General features: G+C 45.6%; 1 protein-coding gene across 1 annotated transcript in view; it reads right to left on the bottom strand.

Annotated features, from left to right (window-relative positions):
• Positions 1–20,937, bottom strand: part of LOC146200757 (monocarboxylate transporter 12-B-like) — a 33,933-nt gene that overhangs the window by 9,226 nt on the left and 3,770 nt on the right. The window contains exons 2-3 of the mRNA XM_084592422.1: positions 20,552–20,806; positions 7,982–8,125 (exon numbers count right to left, since the gene is read on the bottom strand). Of these exons, the coding sequence (XP_084448548.1) occupies positions 7,982–8,125; positions 20,552–20,806 (399 nt within the window). The remainder of the gene's footprint in view (positions 1–7,981; positions 8,126–20,551; positions 20,807–20,937) is intronic.

The raw sequence follows: 20,937 nt of genomic DNA, 5'->3' as shown, positions 1-20,937 counted from the left end.
CGAAAACACCAATCTTGTATGGTGCTAAATTCGAAATATCTGGCGAGGTATTTGAAGAATTTAAAAATTTTATAAAGTTGGAAGGAATCACCACTCCAAAGGCTGAAGGTAGGAATACTCCGCAAACACCACACAATCATGACCAGGCATATTCGATTATGATACAGAGGTGTAGTGCAGTTATTCTTTAAATTTTGGCATGTTATGTAGGATTTTTCACATACAAAACATTAAGCCATGCGTCTATTCTAGAAACAGGCTTTTGGAATTAGAGACGTTCCTGTTTTAGACAAGCTAATCCTCTTTTTACACCTTTTCACACCACTCGTACAACCAGCCTTCATATGTTTCGTCTGTGTTATTCCACTAAACCGTCGGTAAAATTTCAAGTTACTGTTTACTTCAAATCGCTAGTTTAGTTCTAACTACAAGCATCTGTAGCACGGGCTTTCGTGGAGCATGGAATGTACCGTTCCCAGCCTATTACTATGTCTTTACATCTTCAACTTCGCATTACTATCGTTACTAAGTTGATTAGAACAAAAGGGCTTTTGTATGAAGCATTTCATGCTTTATCGAATTATTTACTTCGTGAGCCTTATTTCTGCCCGCTTGCCCCAATTTCACATTACATCAGTATAGTGGCGTGCGTTGATTTCTTTGTTCATGTTGATTTACAACAGTTCGTTTCCGAATCCGGCTTATGTCTGTCCGTTCGACTGTTCGTGTAATTGAGAAGTGTTGCCGGCTGTGAATTTGGAGGTAGGGATCTGAAAAGCTGCAGTTCGCTCAGTTTTTAGCTCAAGGTGCCTCCTATCTGGTATACAGAATTAAACTCCTAGTGTACAATTTTTTTTTTATTTCGCACCGCCGCGATGGAGCAGTGGTTAAGGCGCTAGACTGCTGTGTTCAAGTACGAGGGATCAAATCTCGGAAGTCGTGCCGTTTTTTGAAGTAGGCGAAAAGTAAATCACCTGTGCAGTGTGCGATATGTCAGTGCATGTTAAAGAATCCCCAGGTGATCTGAATTGCCGGCGCCTTCCACTACTATGGTTCTCATAGCCTAAGTCGTTTTGGGACGTTAAACCTCACAAACCAAACCACACCTATGTTCAGTTCTTCTCAGATATGCCGAAGTAAACGCCAAATATTTGCATCTAATGTTTCTTAAATCCTTATCTACTTGTTCTCTTCCTGGAGAATGGAAAATTCCGAAAGCAATTCCTGTAGACAAAACAGGTAGCACAGATGATGTTTCAAATTTCAGACCAATCTCGTTAGCATGCAAGATAGAAAATTATTAGAACACATTATATTAGAACATATCACTAGTTACTTTGACCAAGAGCGCGTAAGGGTTCCGGAGAGGGCTTTCCACCATCGCTGAATTACTCGAATTAACACATGATTTGTCCCAACGCATTGATAATCAAAAACAAATTACCCTAATTGCATTAGACATTACAAAAGCTTTCGATAAAATAACTCATAAAAAAACAAATTAGCAAACTTAGAACAACTTTGGGCAATGGCTCCATTGTCAACTGGATAGAGGACTCACTAACAGCACATCATTGCCGAAATTTGTAACCCTTCTAGAAGAACTACTACACAATACGTAAACCATTTCGAACCAAACATAAAGGGGTCATGCAATGCCTAAATTGGGGTAAAGCGAATCGGTCGAGAAATAGGTACTCCCTCACAAGTCAATTCACCGCAAGAATTTTTTAGCTAGCTTCATTAACACCAGAGATATCGGCGATTAAAAATGGCGCTCCTCATCGCTCCCCTCAACTCAACACTCGGAGACACCAGAAAAAAAAAAACGAAGAAATCAGCTCGGGAACTCCGCCCCGTTAGCACCGCCCACGAAGCGTCATCGGGTGACCCTCGGTGCTCAGACTTCCGGTCGTCGCGCCAGTTTTCCCCGAGCATCGCCCATGCATGCATTCACGGTCTCTGCCTTTCCCGTCCAGTCGGCGTTTGCATAGCTTTCAACAGTTTCAACCTTGTCTGCTGTCTTCCTCGGCCGCCGGTTTCTTCAGTTTCTTGACCTCTTGGAATTGTGTGCGACAGCAGCCCGAACGACTGAGGTCGTTCGCGAGCGCATACCTGCAGGTGGGAAGCTGCTGTCTACACATACCGGCGGCCACCGCGGAGGGAGCACTTTCCTTCATATCCCTGTCCCATTCAGCGCAAATTAGCGTGCACTCCTGCCGAGCACGGCTTTCTACAAGACCGCTTTCTTCTCTCGCGCTGCCTGGGTCAGTCTCTTTGGTACCGTTTTCTGCGGTTTGACCAACGGCGGCCGGTGACCCCTCGCGGAGTTGACGTGATAGCATCGACTCTGCATGGATCTGGCAGACGACCGAGCGTGCGAGTTGCCCGCGTGCAAACATATGTCGTCGTCGCTTTTAGTCCGGAACTGCTTTCGTTATGGTCGGCGAGAGGCATCTCCTGTGCATAACGAATGGAATGTATACGTGTACGTATCACTGACGAGAGCACGGACAGATGATCGTACAGAGTTTGAATATGGGATGACAGGTGAGCACGAATTATTCGTCCGCGAATCCTAAAATTGGAGTAACAAAAAGGATGGTGTAGTGTTGTTGTTTTTTTGACGTCCTCTCGCGCATCGTTTAGGAAGTGCCAATTCGTAACGTGCAGGCGTGTTTTATCTCATGTGTACGCATCGTCCGAGCCAGAATCGACGGCGCAAAGCATCAGCAAAGCAGCTCGGCACATTCAGTTCGGCAGTGCAGGTTGTCACTGATTTTCGCAGCGACACGCAAGAATCGCGCACACGAGCATGCGAGCGGCTACGCTAGAGACGCAGCGAAGCGGGCGATTCCAAAACGCCGTCCGCCGTGGCTTCGACGCAAATAAACGAGGCCTATCGACGACCAGGGAGCAGCGCACGGTCCGAGTGCCGTCGGCTGCAGCGCCCGCGGACGACATCTCTGCGGTAACCTGACGACATCCGGTGCTGCACATAAGTGGTGCGAATTTGTGTACGTTCGCGATGAAGCTGAGGGACCTTTTTTGACGCAGTTCAGTTCAGTTCAGTTCAGGCGTTCAGTCGTGTCCGACTCTTCGTGACCCTAAGGACCATGTCACGCCACGATTTCCGGTCTCTCACTATCTTCTTAACATCACATAGCTTCATCTGCAATGCCTCGAGAATGCCATCTAACCATCGCGTTCGCTGCCTACCCCTTCTCCGGCGACCCTCAACCTTTCCCAACATCAAATCTTTCTCCAGCGACTCCTTTCTTCTCATCAGATTACCAAAGTAGCTGAGCTTTAACTTTAGAATTGACCATCCAATGAGCAGTCAGGGTTTATGGTCGACAATATCGACTGATTTGATCTTCTGCCAGTCCAAGGAACTCTTAAGAGTCTTCGCCAGCACCACAATTCAAACGCGTCAATTCTTCGGCGGTCAGCCTTTTTCACAGTCCAACTCTCGCATCCATACATCACAACTGGAAAGACCATAGCACGGGTTATACGGATCTTGGTTGGCAGACTAATGTATCTGCTCTTTACTAGGCGGTCAAGGCTAACCATTGCTCTCTTTCCCAGAAGCAGGCGTCTCCTAATTTCATGGCTGCAGTCTCCTTCCGAGGTAATCTTGGCGCCCAAGAACAGAAAATCTGTCACAGCTTCCACTTCTTGTCCATTGATGCTCCAGGACTTGATAGGGCAAGACGCCATGATCTTCGTCTTTTTAATGTTCAGTTTAAGCCCAAACTTCTCACTCTCTTCTTGTACGCGCATCAGAAGTCTCTTGAGTTCCACTTCACTTTCTGCCATTAAAGTGGTATCATCCGCATATCTAAGGTTGTTGATACGTTTTCCAGCAATCCACGCCAGCTGAAGACTCGTCCAGACCGGCCTTCCTCATGATGCACTCTGCATATAGGTTAAATAGGCAGGGCGACAGTATGCAGCCTTGCCTCACCCCTTTCTCAATCGGAAACCAATCAGTAAAACCATGCCCAGTTCTGACTGTGCCCTCTTGCCCTTCATAAAGGTTCCTGAGGAGACAGATGAGGTGAATTGAAACTCCCATCTCTTGGAGAGCTTGCCACAATCTGCTGTGATCTACGCAGTCAAACGCTTTCGCATAATCAATAAAGCAGAAGTAAATGGCTTTCTGGAACTCTCTTGCTTTTTCCATGGTCCAGCGAAGGTTGGCAATTTGGTCTATAGTTTCTCTGCCCTTGCGAAACCCAGCTTGCACGTCCGGAAGCTCCCGATCCACATACTGCTGCAGCCTACCTTGCAGGATTTTTAACATCACCTTGCTAGCATGCGAAATAAGCGCGATCGTGCGGTAGTTGGAACAATCTTTGACACTGCCTTTCTTTGGAATGGGGATGTAAACTAACCTCCTCCAATCCTGTGGCCACTGCAGGGTTGTCCAAATCTTTTGACATAATGTATGCAGTGTGTTAACAGCGTCGTGGTTGAGGTTTTGAAGCAACTCAGCTGGAATACCATCAATTCCGCTAGCTTTGTTCTTAGCAAGGCTGGCTAAGGCCCATTCAACTTCACTCTTCAGGATGCCCGGCTCGAGATCAGTAATCACAACCGTCCTATGTTGGGTTTGCACATCCGGGTCCTTCTTGTACAGTTCTGTGTATTCCTGCCACCTCTTCTTTATCTCTGAGGCTTCAGTGAGGTCCTTGCCTCGTTTGTCCTTTATCACGCCCAGCTTAGCACAGAAGCTTCCTTTGATATCTTTGATTGTCTTATACAGAGCTCTTGTGTTCCTTAATTGGCTGTTGTCCTCAACTGCTTGACACTGTATGTTCAGGAAGGCATTCTTATCTCTCCTTGCTATTTTCTGAAAATCCGCATTGAGAACCTTGTATCTTTCTCTTTCCCCCATACCTTTTGCCATCCTCCTTTCCTCAGCTATTTGCAAAGCCTCTTCGGATAACCAGTTTGCTTTTTTGCATTTCTTTTGCTTTGGAACTACCTTAGTAGCAACTTCTTGTATTATATCACGAACATCAGTCCACATCTCTTCGGGCTCTTTGTCTTCTAGATCTAATTCTTGAAATCGATTCCTCACTTCCACAGCATATTCTAATGGAATCTGATCCAGATCATACCTGAAAGGCCTTCTAGTTTTCTGCGTTTTCCTCAATCGAAGCTGAATTTTGGCAACAAGAAGCTGATGATCGGTGCCACAATCGGCCCCAGGCCTTGTTTTTACTGCTTGTATAGCGCTTCTCCATCTCTGCCGGCAAATAATATAATCGATCTGATTCCTGGACAGACCGTCCGGTGAAATCCATGTGTATAGGCGCCTCTTGTGCTGTTGAAAATGAGTATTCGCTATGGTCAGGTTGTTTTCTTGACAAAACTCTACTAGCCTCTGCCCAGCTTCATTTGGCTCACCAAGACCGAACTTGCCTGTAATTCCGGATATTTCTTCACTCCCGACCTTAGCATTCCAGTCTCCTATGAGAAAAACGACGTCTGATGATGGCGTGCGGTCTAAAAGGCTATGTAGTTCAGCATAAAATCTCTCAACGTCAGCTTCTTCAGCAGCAGTGGTCGGTGCATAGACTTGGATAACTGTTATGTTGAAAGGGTGACCTTGGATCCGAAGTGAAATCATTCGGTCGTTTTTGGGGTTGTACCCTAGCACTGCTTTGCCCATTCTTCTGTTTACTATGAGAGCGACCCCATTCCTTCTCTTGGATTCGTGCCCACAATAAAAGACATAATGGTCGCCGGAGTTAAATTCTCCCATTCCGGTCCACTTGAGCTCGCTGATACCCAAGATATCATTGTTCAATCTGTTCATTTCTCGCTTGACGATATCCAGTTTACCTTGCGTCATAAATCTTACATTTCATTTTGCTATGTGATATATCTCCTTGCAACATCGGACTTTCCGGTCGCTTCCCGACACATCCACAACTGAGCGTCCTTTTGGCTTTAGCCCAGCCGCTTCATTCGTCCTGGAGCTACTAGGAATCGCCTTTTGTTCATCCCCAGTAACATGCGGGACGCCTTCCAACCTGGGGGGCTCATCTTCCGGCGCCATATCGATAATGGTATTGTGACTGGCCATAGGGTTTTCTTGGCAAGAAATACTTGAGTGGGTTGCCATTACCTTCTCCAGTGAATCACATTTTGTCAGAACTGTCTGCCGTGACCTGTCTATCTTGGGTGGCCCTACACAGCAGAGCTCACGACTTCATCGAGTTTCGCAAGCCCCTCCGCCACGACAAGGTTTCATTTACTCGAAGGTTGATGCTGCCTTTTTAATCTGTACGGTGTTGAATCGGACACACTCGTGCTCTTTTCGCACTGCTGCACCGACGCGCACTTTCAGTCGGACGCATATCGTTTAAGAAGTGTCAATGTGTAACGTGCAAGCGTGTTTTATCGCATGTGTACGCATCGGCCGAGCCAGAAACAACGGCGCGAAACATGAGCAAAGCAGCTCGCCACATGCAGTTCGAAAGCGCAGGTTGTCACCGCTTTCCGAAGCTACACGCAAGAATCGTACACAGGAGCACGCGAGCGACTACACTAGAGGCGCAGCGAAGCGGACGATACTAAAACGCCATCCGCCGTGGCTGCGATGCAAAAGAAACAAGGCCTAGCGACGAGCAGGGAGCAGAGCACGACTGGAGTGCCGTCGGCCGCAGCGCCCGCGCCTGGCGACATCAGGTGCTGCACTTAAGGGATGCGAATTTGTGTACTTTCGCGATGAAGCTGATGTAGCTGAGGGTAGACGTTTTTTTGACGCACGTTTCATTTAAATATCAACGCGCCGCACAAATGGTCGATGCGGCAAAGACCAAACGGGGCACGGGACTACAGTACGCTGCTGCGCCGTCATTCGGTACATGAAGATTGATGCTGCCTATTTAATCGGTACGGTGTTAAATCGGACCAGCTCGTGCTCTTTTCGCACTCCTGCACCGACGCGCACTTTCAGTCGGACGCCGCCACCTATTCGGATAACATCGCGAACCGAAGCGCCAAGCTCGGGTTCACGCATGCATTGCAGCACTCGAGCAGACGACTTTCGCAGCTACCGGAAGTGTGTCCGCGACGTAGTGGCCGTCGCGGCTGCTGCCAATGGCAGCCTATCGTGGCTTGTCACTCTCGTGACTTGATACGTAGGTAATCACGGCAGAATAGTCCCAAATCTCGCCGCCACGCGGAAATGGCGCAGCCCGCGAATTTCAAAAAACGCTGTTTTTAAAAATTAATAATAAATCGCTGGATTTTTTCCGAGGAGTTTTACTTTGGACCAATGCTCGGAAGCATTTATTCTACACATTGAAAACGTTTGTCAGGGACCTTTCTGGCCGTTTCATGCCCCCTTTAACAAGCCAATTACAATACTGTACATGAAACCTATTGTATTACTACATACTTTACCTAGTATAACTGCATTATTAACTAGCAGATATGCTGTGTGTGACATTGTTTATTATCTGCTAACTGTTTTTCTTCTATATTCATGTATTTGTAACCTTTGTATCGTCATTGTTGTAGTCTGTGTTCAATTATACGCCCATCCTGTAAAAGTCCCAATGGGGATTGACAGTACCTGAAATACCTAAATTAAAAAATAAATGTTCTAATGTGATGTGTCTCCACATTGGCGCATCAGCGGACATAGGGTGTGGCACACGACAGACGAAGTAATGTGCAATCGCCACTGGGCTTCTCACGTGTGTGTATAGCCAGTGTTCATGCGTTTATATTTTCGATAAAGCTTCATGCACTGGTATGAAAAAAGAAGAGGTTTCGCTGCACCATTTCTTGTGTTTACTGTTGTCCCATGTTTATACAGACAACTAAGTTATCACTTTTCGTACAGCCTGTCTGTCATAACAATGCCACCTTAGAGCTGCCTACTGCGTTTTTCATCTCGTGATGGAGCATTTTCATAAACAAAAAGGAACCAAATACTTCGAATATTGGCTCTTACCATGCAAGGCGCCTAAGAACAACGTCATGAGTTCCACGCTCGGAACGAAGGATGATGCGATGACGGACGCCCATAGAACAACGCTTCCGATCAGTCCAATCTCAAAGATACCGAGGAAGCGCTGAAGAAGTGTCACAACGAGACCTGGAAGTATAAACATAACTTGAATGCATAATCAGCAGCTTAAAAAAGTGAATTATCCTTGTTTAACTGAAGAGTGTGTAATTCATGAAAGCATCATGCAACAGTTTAGCGCGACGTGCAACTTTTAAACAATGCGAACATGGCTGCTACATATAGTAAGCGCGCCCCAATTTCGCGCATTAAGTTCCACTTATTTCTGATAATTGCTGACCTAATAATTGACTATATGGTTTATTTAGTTGCTTCACCTTCAATCAAACATTCATAGCATTTGGTAGTGCACACATTTCATACTGACACCGTTTGTGATTTATTTTTCTAATTAGGGAACGGAACATAGTTACCTGAGGATGTTTTTAGGTATGAATCTCTGCATAGTTTTCATTTTAAAATTCTCTAATGGTTTACTTGTACTTCAAATTCTGGTACGTCGGTGCTACTTGTGAATAACGCTAATATCGTATGTACCTATATTGCATTCTATACAATACAGTAGAAGTTGATATCGCCAGACATGGTGATTAATTTTGCATTGTTGTTTTCGTTGTGCTACTTACTTTCGTGCCTTTATAATTCATTACGCGATTAAAATCACCATGGTCTACCCAAGTCCGGCAAGAGCCTCGAAAGGAGTTAGCAGTAGTTTGAAATATTTATATAAGTATCCCAATCTAAAGTTCAAAATGTTTCCGTCGCACATTTCGCTAAACACGAGCTCTGCGGGTACTTAAGGGGGACACGTACAGTTTCATAGGAATCCATTACACGACGGCAAGCATAGAATCGTTTTCACTGTAAGCAGAGCTTGTGCTTTTGCAGCACGCTTTGATGATAATAACTGCAAAGAGGACCTTAATTTAAGAGCAGCTCACAGGTATCTAACATAACGGAGCTGCATAAGAGACGTTCAAATATTTGCCAATATGTAAACAATGTTCTCGTGTAACTCATGTACTGGTCACAGCAAGCAGAACGGCTCATTAAACGCGACAGTACGCAATGCTTGCATAAGTAAATAAAAAAATTGGCAGTGGCCGTCACGGATCTTGAACCGAGGGGACCAGTCCAGTATATCGCTGATATCGAACAGATCATTTTCGGTTCGGATCTCAAACCGGACGAACCCACCCCGTGCAGGAACTGATACCGGACAAAGTATTTCCTTTTCTCTAATCAAACTAATCAAATCGCGGACAGATCAATGAAGTCAAACCAGAATTACTTAGAACGCCGAAGCATGCGAGAATGGTAAATAAGCATGCAAACATATACGCGATATACATTACAGCTTTTCTGTTATGTGAGGTACGCGCTTTTCAAAATTACCTCGAAGCCATAAAGCCAGCGCAGTGTACCGTAGCAAGTGTATACACGCTCATCGCATCTGCTTCTGCACTAGCATATGCATTTATTACAAACAACAATCGATGCTGCTCGTCCGACCTTGTATATAGTTACCATCATATCTGCTACAAAAGAACAGCCTTCAACGCGTAAGTGCAAGAAAGAACGCAGCGTTTCGCTAAAGGCAAGAAACGTATGCTTGAGAATAACTGAAGCATATCGCTGACCACTGAGATATGCTTCACCGACACCAGCATATCAGACGACTCTACCTCGAGTATTTACATACTCAAAACTCTTAGCTCGGAGGGCATTCATTGGCATCACTGCTTCGCTGGCAGCATGTGGAGGTAAAGAATGCAATATAACAATAATTATTGCACAAGATATCTATGTAGGAGCAACAATTACGCGGTTTCTAAGAGAATGACAAAACATCCAGCACTAGTAAATGAGGGCACTGTAAGATGTGGCCGCAAAAACATTGATGCTTTATAAAGAGGTGGAACATTGAAGGCCCGTCGTGTTTGCCAGGTGTAAGATTCAACGCGTTTAACGGCTAACTACGACAACAATGTTTACACATTTGAAAATGACACAAAGTGCGATATGGCGAACTCCCTCAAATCTCACTGGGATCTCAGAATTCAGTCTTATTGTTGGCCACTCGAGAGGCTTATCTGGAGGGCGCATGCTATTCCTGGCCAACACACTGGATATTGCTGTCATGTCATATTGTGCACACAATGAAGGGCGAATTATATGCGGTGACCCTCAAATTTCGTGTGTGCAATGAAGAATTGTTGGCTCATTGCGAAAGCGGCGAACGCCACGAGACTACTCAAACGAGTCACGAACAAGGAAAGTGGAATGAGGGAAGAGAGCCTGATCGGACTGATCCACTCGTTCGTCATATGTCACGCAGCGTACGTGGCGGCCTACCGCAAGTGGAAGAAGAGCGAGAGAAACAAGATAGATATACTCATCCACAGAGCCTACAAGACGGCACTGGGACTGTTCGAAACAACGAGCACCAAACGCCTCCTGCAGCTGGGGGTCCACAACCATAGGCTATGGCACAACACGCTGGTGGAGATAGCGGAGGCCCTACGCGCCGCACAACTCGAAAGACTGTCTACGACCAAGGCCGGCCGGAAAATCCTGGACAACCTGGGAATTGGACATCAAAGCAGGGAGCAGACGCAGCTCCCCGTCCCCGATGAGATCAGGCGCAACATCAGAGTGGACTCGGTACCGAAGAACATGCACCCGGTGTATAACAAAGGGAAGAGAGCAGCGACAACCAAGGCGCTGATAGACCAGCACGCGGCCGACACACACGCACGCTACGTTGACGCGGCTGAGTACGCCAAGACACACGGCTTCACGACGGTCGTCGTCGACGCGACCGGCACCGTTCGCACGACCGCTAGCACGAGATGCACCAAGGCAGAGCAAGCGGAGGAGGTGGCCATCGCCCTGGCCATTGCCGACCGCGACTGCCACACAGTGCTATGCGACTCGAGGCAGGCGGTGAGAAATTACGCCAAAGGCAGGATAGCGAAAGAAGCTGTGCGCATACTGCAGGCAGCCAAGAACGACGATGGCAGCAAACAAGCGAGAATCAAGTGGTTCCCGGCGCACGCGGGCGAGGCGTCAGACCGCAACGCCTACCAAAACGAGACGGCACACGCCGAGGCGCGCGCACTAACGGACCGCACCTCGGTCGACTAGCCGCTGTGGTTCAGCACCAAGGACCGAATGACCGACTACAATGAAATAACCAAGGCATTCCGCCTAGCTCGCAGAATTCTTCCACCCCCTTGGTCGGGGCTCAGTCGAGAGCAAGCCGTTTTATTCAGACAGCTACAGACGGGCTCACTCCCCAGCCCGTCGCTGATGCATAGAATGCATCCCGAGAGCACCCGACAGACAAATGCAGAGTCTGCCGAACGGAAACGGCCGGATTCGCACACATTTTGTGGAATTGCCACAAGTACCAGGAAGAAGGTAAGTCTGGGAGGATCCCGCCGCGACTGGAAGCAGCCGCAGGGAGCGACAATCAAAAGGAGCAACTCTGGGCCGTCCAACAGGTCATCAAGGCGCTGGCCCGCCAGGGAACCAGCGAGCCGGCAACGGCGAGCGGGGACCCAGGCTGCGCGGTCGGTGCCCAAAGGACGACGTAGGCCCCGTCCGGAGCGTGCGCGCGCGAGCGCGCGTTCTACTGCAGGCCCCAAATAAATGTTTTAACAATCCAAAATTTGCGTTTATGTCCTTGCTAACAGCAGGATAGAAAGCTATTTTTTTATGTCACTTGTTGGCGATTTGCAACAGATCATAAAATCATGCTGTTGTGTGATTTTATTTCGGTTTGCTTTGACGAAGACCGAGCAATGTTAAGTAAGCGTAATGACCCTAGTGCTAGTTTACTTACTGCTTTCGCGTATGCATACGGCCTTGTGGGTGTTCGACAAGATAAGGTGGCAGTATGCCTTTTCCTCATTTTTATTTTTCCGTTGCTCGGCTTGAGAGGATTTATGTTTCATTACACGGCTTAGTCACAGTTCTTATTTACTGGGCGTACCCTAGATTCTTCACTTAATAGTGTCTGTAAAGATAGGAAAGTGCAGTCAATTTATGCTGCGCCCCCGTTGGCAGCTGTGGAAAGTGTATAACTGCTTCCTCTAGATGGAATCTTTTAGGATATTGGGTTTGTTTGCTTGAAGGACGCATTGTCGCGCATTAATCTCTACGTTTTTCAAAAGTGGAACTAATTTGAAAGAGTAAAAAAGAATTTGTGCTACTGAGGCCTCTGCAAGAATTGCATTCATCAAGAGGCTTTTCGTGAACTATGGCATATTTTGATGGAGTTACATGAATTGGAGAGAATTCGCCCCGGAGTGTATGCAGAAGAAATTATTACCATTTAAGCAGACCAGCAATTTGCGAGTGTATATATATCAGTTCAGTTCAGTCGTTCAGTCGTGTCCGACTCTTCGTGACCCTATTGACCATGTCACGCCACGCTTTCCGGTCTCTCACTATCTTCCTAACATCACATAACTTCATCTGCAGTGCCTCGAGGATGCCATCTAACCATCGCGTTCGCTGCCTACCCCTTCTCCGGCGACCCTCAACCTTTCCCAACATCAAATCTTTCTCCAGCGACTCCTCTCTTCTCATCAGATGACCAAAGTAGCTGAGCTTTAACTTTAGAATTTGACCCTCCAATGAGCAGTCAGGGTTTATGGTCGACAATATTGACTGATTTGATCTTCGGGCAGTCCAAGGAACTCTCGAGAGTCTTCGCCAGCACCACAATTCAAACGCGTCAATTCTTCGGCGGTCAGCCTTTTTCACAGTCCAACTCTCGCATCCATACATCACAACTGGAAAGACCATAGCACGAGTTATACGGATCTTGGTTGGCAGACTAATGTCTATGCTCTTTACTAGGTGGTCAAGGCTAACCATTGCTCTCTTTCCAAGAAGCAGGCGTCTCCTAATTTCATGGCTGCAGTCTCCTTCCGAGGTAATCTTGGAGCCCAAGAAGAAAAAATCTGTCACAGCTTCAACTTCTTGTCCCTTGATGCTCCAGGACTTGATAGGGCAAGATGCCATGATCTTTGTCTTTTTAATGTTCAGTTTAAGCCCAAACTTCTCACTCTCTTCTTGTACGCGCATCAGAAGTCTCTTGAGTTCCGCTTCACTTTCTGCCATTAAAGTGGTATCATCCGCATATCTAAGGTTGTTGATACGTTTTCCAGCAATCTTCACTCCAGCTGAAGACTCGTCCAGACCAGCCTTCCTCATGATGCACTCTGCATATAGGTTAAATAGGCAGGGCGACAGTATGCAGCCTTGCCTCACTCCTTTCTCAATTGGAAACCAATCAGTAAGACCATGCCCAGTTCTGACTGTGGCCTCTTGCCCTTCATACAGGTTCCTGAGGAGACAGATGAGGTGAATTGGAACTCCCATCTCTTGGAGAGCTTGCCACAATCTGCTGTGATCTACGCAGTCAAACGCTTTCGCATAATTAATAAAGCAGAAGTAGATGGGTTTCTGGAACTCTCTTGCTTTTTCCATGATCCAGCGAAGGTTGGCAACTTGCTCTCTAGTTCCTCTGCCCTTGCGAAGCCCAGCTTGCACGTCCGGAAGCTCCCGATCCACATACTCCTGTAGCCTACCTTGGAGGATTTTCAACATAACCTTGCTAGCATGCGAAATAAGCGCGATCGTGCGGTAGTTGGAACAATCTTTGGCACTGCCTTTCTTTGGAATGGGGATGTAAACTGACCTCCTCCAATCCTGTGGCCACTGCAGGGTTGTCCAAATGTTCTGACATAATGTATGCAGAATGTTAACAGCGTCATGGTTGAGGTTTTGAAGCACCTCAGCTGGAATGCTATCAATTCCGCTAGCTTTGTTCTTAGCAAGGCTGGCTAAGGCCCATTCAACTTCACTCTTCAGGATGCCCGGCTCGAGATCAGTAATCACAACCGTCCTATGTTGGGTTTGCACATCCGGGTCCTTCTTGTACAGTTCTTCTGTGTATTCCTGCCACCTCTTCTTTATCTCTGCGGCTTCAGTGAGGTCCTTGCCTCGTTTGTCCTTTATCACGCCCATCTTAGCACAGAAGCTTCCTTTGATATCTTTGATTGTCTTATATAGAGCTCTTGTGTTCCTTCATTGGCTGTTGTCCTCAACTGCTTGGCACTGTATGTTCAGGAAGGCATTCTTATCTCTCCTTGCTATTTTCTGAAAATCCGCATTGAGAACCTTGTATCTTTCTCTTTCCCCCATAACTTTTGCCATCCTCCTTTCCTCAGCTATTTGCAAAGCCTCTCCAGATAACCAGTTTGCTTTCTTGCATTTCTTTTGCTTTGGAACTAACTTAGTAGCAACTTCTTGTATTATATCACGAACATCAGTCCACATCTCTTCGGGCTCTTTGTCTTCTAGATCTAATTCTTGAAATCGATTCCTCACTTCCACAGCATATTCTAATGGAACTTGATCCAGATTATACCTGAAAGGCCTTCTAGTTTTCTGCGTTTTCCTCAATCGAAGCTTAATCTTGGCAACAAGAAGCTGATGATCGGTGCCACAATCGGCCCCAGGCCTTGTTTTTACTGCTTGTATAGCGCTTCTCCATCTCTGTCGGCAAATAATATAATCGATCTGATTCCTGTACAGACCGTCCGGCGAAGTCCATGTGCACAGGCGCCTCTTGTGCTGTTGATAATGAGTATTCGCTATGGTCAGGTTGTTTTCTTGACAAAACTCTACTAGCCTCTGCCCAGCTTCATTTGGCTCACCAAGACCGAACTTGCCTGTAATTCCGGATATTTTCTTCACTCCCTACCTTAGCATTCCAGTCTCCTATGAGAAAAACGACGTCTAATGATGGGGTGCGGTCTAAAAGGCATTGTAGGTCCGCATAAAATCTCTCAACGTCAGCTTCTTCAGCAGTAGCGGTCGGTGCATAGACTTGGATAACTGTTATGTTGAAAGGGTGACCTTGGATCCGAAGTGAAATCATTCGGTCGTTTTTGGGGTTGTACCCTAGCACTGCTTTGCCCATTCTTCTGTTTACTATGAGAGCGACCCCATTTCTTCTCTTGGATTCGTGCCCACAATAAAAGACATAATGGTCGCCGGAGTTAAATTCTCCCATTCCGGTCCACTTGAGCTCGCTGATACCCAAGATATCAATGTTCAATCTGTCCATTTCTCGCTTGACGATATCCAGTTTACCTTGCGTCATAGATCTTACATTCCATGTTGCTATGTGATACATCTCTTTGCAACATCGGACTTTCCGGTCACTTCCCGACACATCCACAACTGAGCGTCCTTTTGGCTTTAGCCCAGCCGCTTCATTCGTCCGGGAGCTACTAGGAATCGCCCTTTGTTCATCCCCAGTAACATATGGGACGCCTTCCAACCTGGGGGGCTCATCTTCCGGCGCCATATCATTAATGGTATTGTGACTGGCCATAGGGTTTTCTTGGCAGGAAATACTGGAGTGGGTTGCCATTACCTTCTCCAGTGAATCACATTTTGTCAGAACTCTCTGCCATGACGTGTCTATCTTGGGTGGCCCTACACAGCAGAGCTCACGACTTCATCGAGTTTCGCAAGCCCCTCCGCCACGACAAGGCAGTGATCCATGAAGGGGGTGGTATATATACTAGGACATTATTGAGGCCTACATCTTCTAGGTTTATAGACGAAAAGCCATCTCGTTGGGCCCTGATTGTTGAAAGAGAGACTGCTCTTGCGAAGGAAATATTGAAATATTTAATACGGTGGTTGCCTGTACAGTTATGCACCTGAAAATCTAGATTCTTTCTTTGACTATTATCGCAAGCCTATTTGTAGTTGTGGAGGCTCGAATTGGAAATCACATTACAGTTGCTTTCTTGAAGCTTTTCCTAAATTATCCGATCAGCTGCGTGTTCTAGCGGACGGACCTATACCTTGGACGCAATGCATATTTCCATTACTAAACTGCAGCGTTACAAATCTCATAGCCCGCAAGGCATTCCTAGCGAGTTTATAAAATAATTTCTTCTTGCCTAGCATCTGGTTTGCTAACCTTTTTCCAGACATCTTATGATACTGGTCACTTCCATCCCAGTTTTTGTTCTGGGTATACTAAACTTCATTACAAGATGACACTAATCGCTTGAAGGCTGTTGAAAGGTATCGTCCAACTTTCCTCCGTAATGTAGATACAAACATTTTCTTGAGGTTCGTAGTCACAAACCTAAAACCTAATGGGATCGCACCTGGTATGTAGCATTAGAAGCCCCAGTATACAAATCCAAATCTATATTGCACATTCAATTTCAGAGACATGATCTGATGAGACTAGCTCTAGTTCAGATTGACCTTTGGTAAAGTCCTTCGCAATTTCTCGTTTCCAATCTGGCAGCATGTTAATATTATATTTCGCTCAAGGGCATACTGGTGTGAAATAAGAGGCTCTATATAAGATTAATTGTTAACTAAGAGCTAACCGAACATACTCCACTCAAATCATCATCTCGCCACTGTTTCCCTATATCTTGAGCACCTTTTTCTCAACAGTATAGCTAACACTACCATTCTAGGTTTCTCCCTGGCTCAATGTGAAACAAGACTTTGCCCTAAGCTGATGACGTCGCCAATCTTATTTTTTGGGGACAAAAATTTATTCGGGCCTTTGCTTTAACATGAGTTGTTTTCAGTATAGCTGCTGATCTTCTGCAGAAGCCATGGAAAAATGCCCTAAAACTACAACATACAAAAGGCCACATAGAGCAGGACACAAAGAACTACCGGCTGAAATATTCAGGAGCTGTAACCATAACTATAGAAAAGACGGAGCAAGCGGGAAAGGATACATAAACGTGCGCACACATCGTACCCTAGCAGATGGAATAAGAAGATGCTAATTCGTTTTTGTGCAAGCGCTTTTACCCATGACTGGTACAGTTATCTTTCTTATTTAAAAAGTCTTCAAAATTTCACGTTTGGCGGCACTGCTGCCCCTACTAACATTTCTTATGTCCTTAAGCGATCGGAGCTATCTGCAATTTATGCATTGCTCACACAACTTTGTACTGTTATCTCTGTCTCCTAATAACATTTCAAGCTCCCCTCCGCGATCATTTTACAGCATCCTGTCTGGCCTATGTAGGCTCTTTCACTCTTTGCCCGATGGTGTTCTCAGAACCGAAGAGGCTAGGCCAGCTCCGATCTCGCAAAGCAAAGCTCAAACAAAGCTAAATCCGTTGTGCTAAACGCTTGACATGCCCTCGTAAAATGCGCCACAGGTGGAGCTTATACGATGCCATTTAATATTCGGCCCAATCGCTGGCAGCTGCGCTTCAATGGAGGCGAAGACCTAGGTCCTCTTGTGCTGTGCGATATCAGTGCACAGTAAAAACCCCAGGTAGTCGAAATTTCTGGAGTCCTCCACTAAGGTGTCTATCATATTATGAGGTAATTCGGGACGGTAAATCCCACAAAGCATTCCAAAGCAAACTAAATTATGGTAAGGCCCACATAGGATACATAGGACGCTTCGTAGATGACCCCGCAGGGGAGCATGAACATTCATTATGAGGCAGATACAGCAATACAATATTGTCTCAGCATTGCAGTAATTGCAAATATATTCCACGTTTTCAGGAGATAGAGATTCTTGGCACTGTCAGCAGTGGCATTGCACACGATATTGTGGATACGTTTTTATTAAGAAATATAAAAACTGTGTGAATGATGCGTCACTGGGCATATTAGCATTTTTGGATTCTATCGTTTGTGGTGCGATGTATCTGCCCGTGTATTTATCCTGTGCATGTGTTGCGTCTTTTTCTAAAGTTATATGCTTGATAAAGCAGTTAATATTGTGCGTTCGTCCTGCTCTGCGTTTTTCCTGTGTGTCGTGTTCTTTAATGCATCTTCCATGATCTCTTGCGAGGGTTTCCATTTAACTTAACAATTTTGCGAGGTATCAAACGAGGCTCTCAATTTATATAAATCCAGTGGATTTTGGTTGGGTTAGTGGGGTACAAGACTGAGTCTTTTTTGTGGCGTAAGTTGGGATTGTGGCCCCCTACAATACCAAATTCGCAACAATGGAGCATATTGCAATTCACAAATGTTTGCTGTGAAGCGCCAAACACAGCGCCGGATAGTTCAGGCAAGTCCACAAAACTTTCTTACTTTAGGTGGCAACCCATGCTTAGTGACAACCTATTTCTTCTAATATAGTTTGGCTGTATAGACATTTTTCTGTGATTCGTGCATGCGCTAGATTCCCGTTTTTGTTTGTTTTCATATTACCAGCCGTCCTTTTTAATATGTGCGCTTATTAGGCTTCTTAGTGCTCACCTACCTTACTAATTAGCACCGACTGAGTGGAGAAGCGCATGAAGGGATTATGTAGGGGTACCATACGGGCTAGTTGCGGACACCATCAACGTGCTCAATGAGCGCTGCCCCTCTGATTACCAGTATAGTCTAGCCAGAAGGCAGGTGATCCATCTCCTTACTGAGTCTTTGTCTCCCATACCTTTGTATTTACAATCATATCAAGGGCTTCTTGACATTCAGTCCACTGCAGAAACGTTCTTTATTAAACTGCACTCATTAAAGATCCCTGTTCAGGCACGGCTTCACTCCAAGCAGATGTTTTTGTCGTGGCCGGTAAATTAAATTGCCGCCTGTGTAACGCTCCAGAGACCATTTACCGTTGCTTTATTTAGTGCCGTGATGCCACGTTTTTTGGAACATATTCAAGCAGACTCAAAAGAAGACCATTGAAATCACACCATGTATTGGCTGTTTGCCAGTTCGGAAAAACTGTGATGTGCCGTGTAATTTGTTCACGTTAAATGCACTGTTTAGTTTTGGAAAAGCCGTATAATGGACCATCATGCCAAATTTTTAAGATTGTCGAAAAAATTATTCCTAGACAACTAGCTTTGGTTTGGGGTGTATATTTTGCCCTGGAAGAGCAGCCTGCTGCCCGGAATATCAACATTTGTAATAGTGGTGAATTTCTGGCTTATATCGGACTTGTATTATGCAGCCCGGTGATTTTATGTATGACCTGATAATATTTTTCCTCTCAATTTCTTCTTGCAATAAAGAAAAACAGCTGCCCGGAATATCAACATTTGTATTAGTGGTGAATTTCTGGCTTATATCGGACTTGTATTATGCAGCCCGGCGATTTTATGTATGAGGTGATGATATTTTTCCTCTCAATTTTTTCTTGCAATAAAGAAAACAATGTCGCTGTGTTGGAGCAGTTTGACTGGCCGGCAGTGTTGCGGAATGACTGTCGTTCGAATCCTAATAGGTGCACCAGTTGTTTTTAGTTATCGATAATTTTCAATTTAGCCAAGTTATTTTATAGCTGTGCACAATTTTTCCAGCCCGCGGCCGCCTGTTTTTCTGAAAACCGAGGCCACCAACCCATAGAGAAACTTTTGTAATCACAGCTTCACCCAGTTCCTGCAGCTAGTGCAATGACAGGTAGGTCGAATTCGGTGTGAAATTGATAATAAGGATATGAAACATTCTGCTATAATGAAATGCCTCTTTTTCTCTCTGTACCAAACAAGCAATAAACATGGCGTGCTCCTCCCTTTGTGTAAGCAAGTACCACAAGACCTGGAAACAATTTTCTTCTCACACTTATATACTTAATCATAAATTTCCCTTTTTTTCGGGAATCACTCTGAACTGCGCGAAGAAATACTTATATGTTCGCTTTAATGCAACCACAATATGTGCAAAATTTTCAGTTCTGGGTTTCAAACTTAGCGTTGTTAGAGGCGGGTCATAAGGAGACAGCTAAGCATATTTTCTATCGATAAGAAGACGTAGATAGCACAAAGTCTATATAGATTACGCGAGGATCTCTCAAGCTACATTTACTTGTGCCACAGAGCTGCGTGTGCCAGTCCGTATCTGTTTGATACCAAGCTGAGTAACATTTCTATTCGCAGATATTTCGCAGTGTCCAAATGACCGTAAATTTGCCTGCAGTGCTTCCTTTCAGCTAGTTGCAAGAAATAGGCACTTGCTGCTTTCGACCATCTTTCTCATCACCGGTGCTCCTACTCCGAACTTCAGTTGGAGCCTTGACATGTATGATACTCAGGCCTCAAAAGTAGCGACTCTCTGACTATAGTACATTTAAGGTTGAACAAATCTCTTCAATCGCGACTAAAATGAATCGCTGAAAGATCATGATGCTGATTTTTGTTTTCAAACCTCGCCTTGAAATAGTTTGGCTCCAAAAAGAGAGCGACAAAGATGTGTTCAGCAGATGTGACTTGGCTATTATCACATATAAAGACCGGGCAAATTATACAGTTGATAGTACATTTCTTAGCAAAAGGTTACTATAAAGCGCTCCTGACGGTGCTGTTAAAGATGTGTCCAGGAGGACGGTGAAGCCTCCGGTTCTAGCATTTTCTGCTTGAAGTATAGTTTCGACGCGAAGCACGAAAACCTTTACTACTGAAAGAGAGGCATCATGAGGGCACCTAAACTATATTTCTAGGATCGCACCTGATACACCAAATGTCACTCCAGTGGTGGTGGTTATCCAGGAGGCTGCTTCTCGGCTGATACCAAACGCATCCATGAAGTACACGTAAAACAAGCCTGATGTGGAGAAAACGGCTGGGCCGAACACCAGCGCCACACTGCCAATGATAGCGACGTCCCAGTGCTTGATCTCTTCATTCCGAGTATCCTGCGTCGGACTGTGGTTGTCCTTCTTAGCCAGTATCACTGCTTCAGGTGGACGCGACGGAGCACCATCTGCGAGGATTGCGTGCTGCCATCTCCGTCACTACAGCACGACATATTAGCGGGCGATCGTAATTATCGATGCATTACACTTTTGTTCACAGCCGTATCTCAAGAATTAGTTTGCAGCCATATGTTCTAGC

The sequence above is a fragment of the Amblyomma maculatum genome, chromosome 2, assembly GCF_055883805.1.
Source record: "Amblyomma maculatum isolate TAMU_Amacu chromosome 2, ASM5588380v1, whole genome shotgun sequence".
NCBI classification, from domain to species: domain Eukaryota; kingdom Metazoa; phylum Arthropoda; class Arachnida; order Ixodida; family Ixodidae; genus Amblyomma; species Amblyomma maculatum.
The sequence above is the reverse complement of the archived record's forward strand: the minus strand, read 5'-3'. Positions and strand labels throughout refer to the sequence as shown.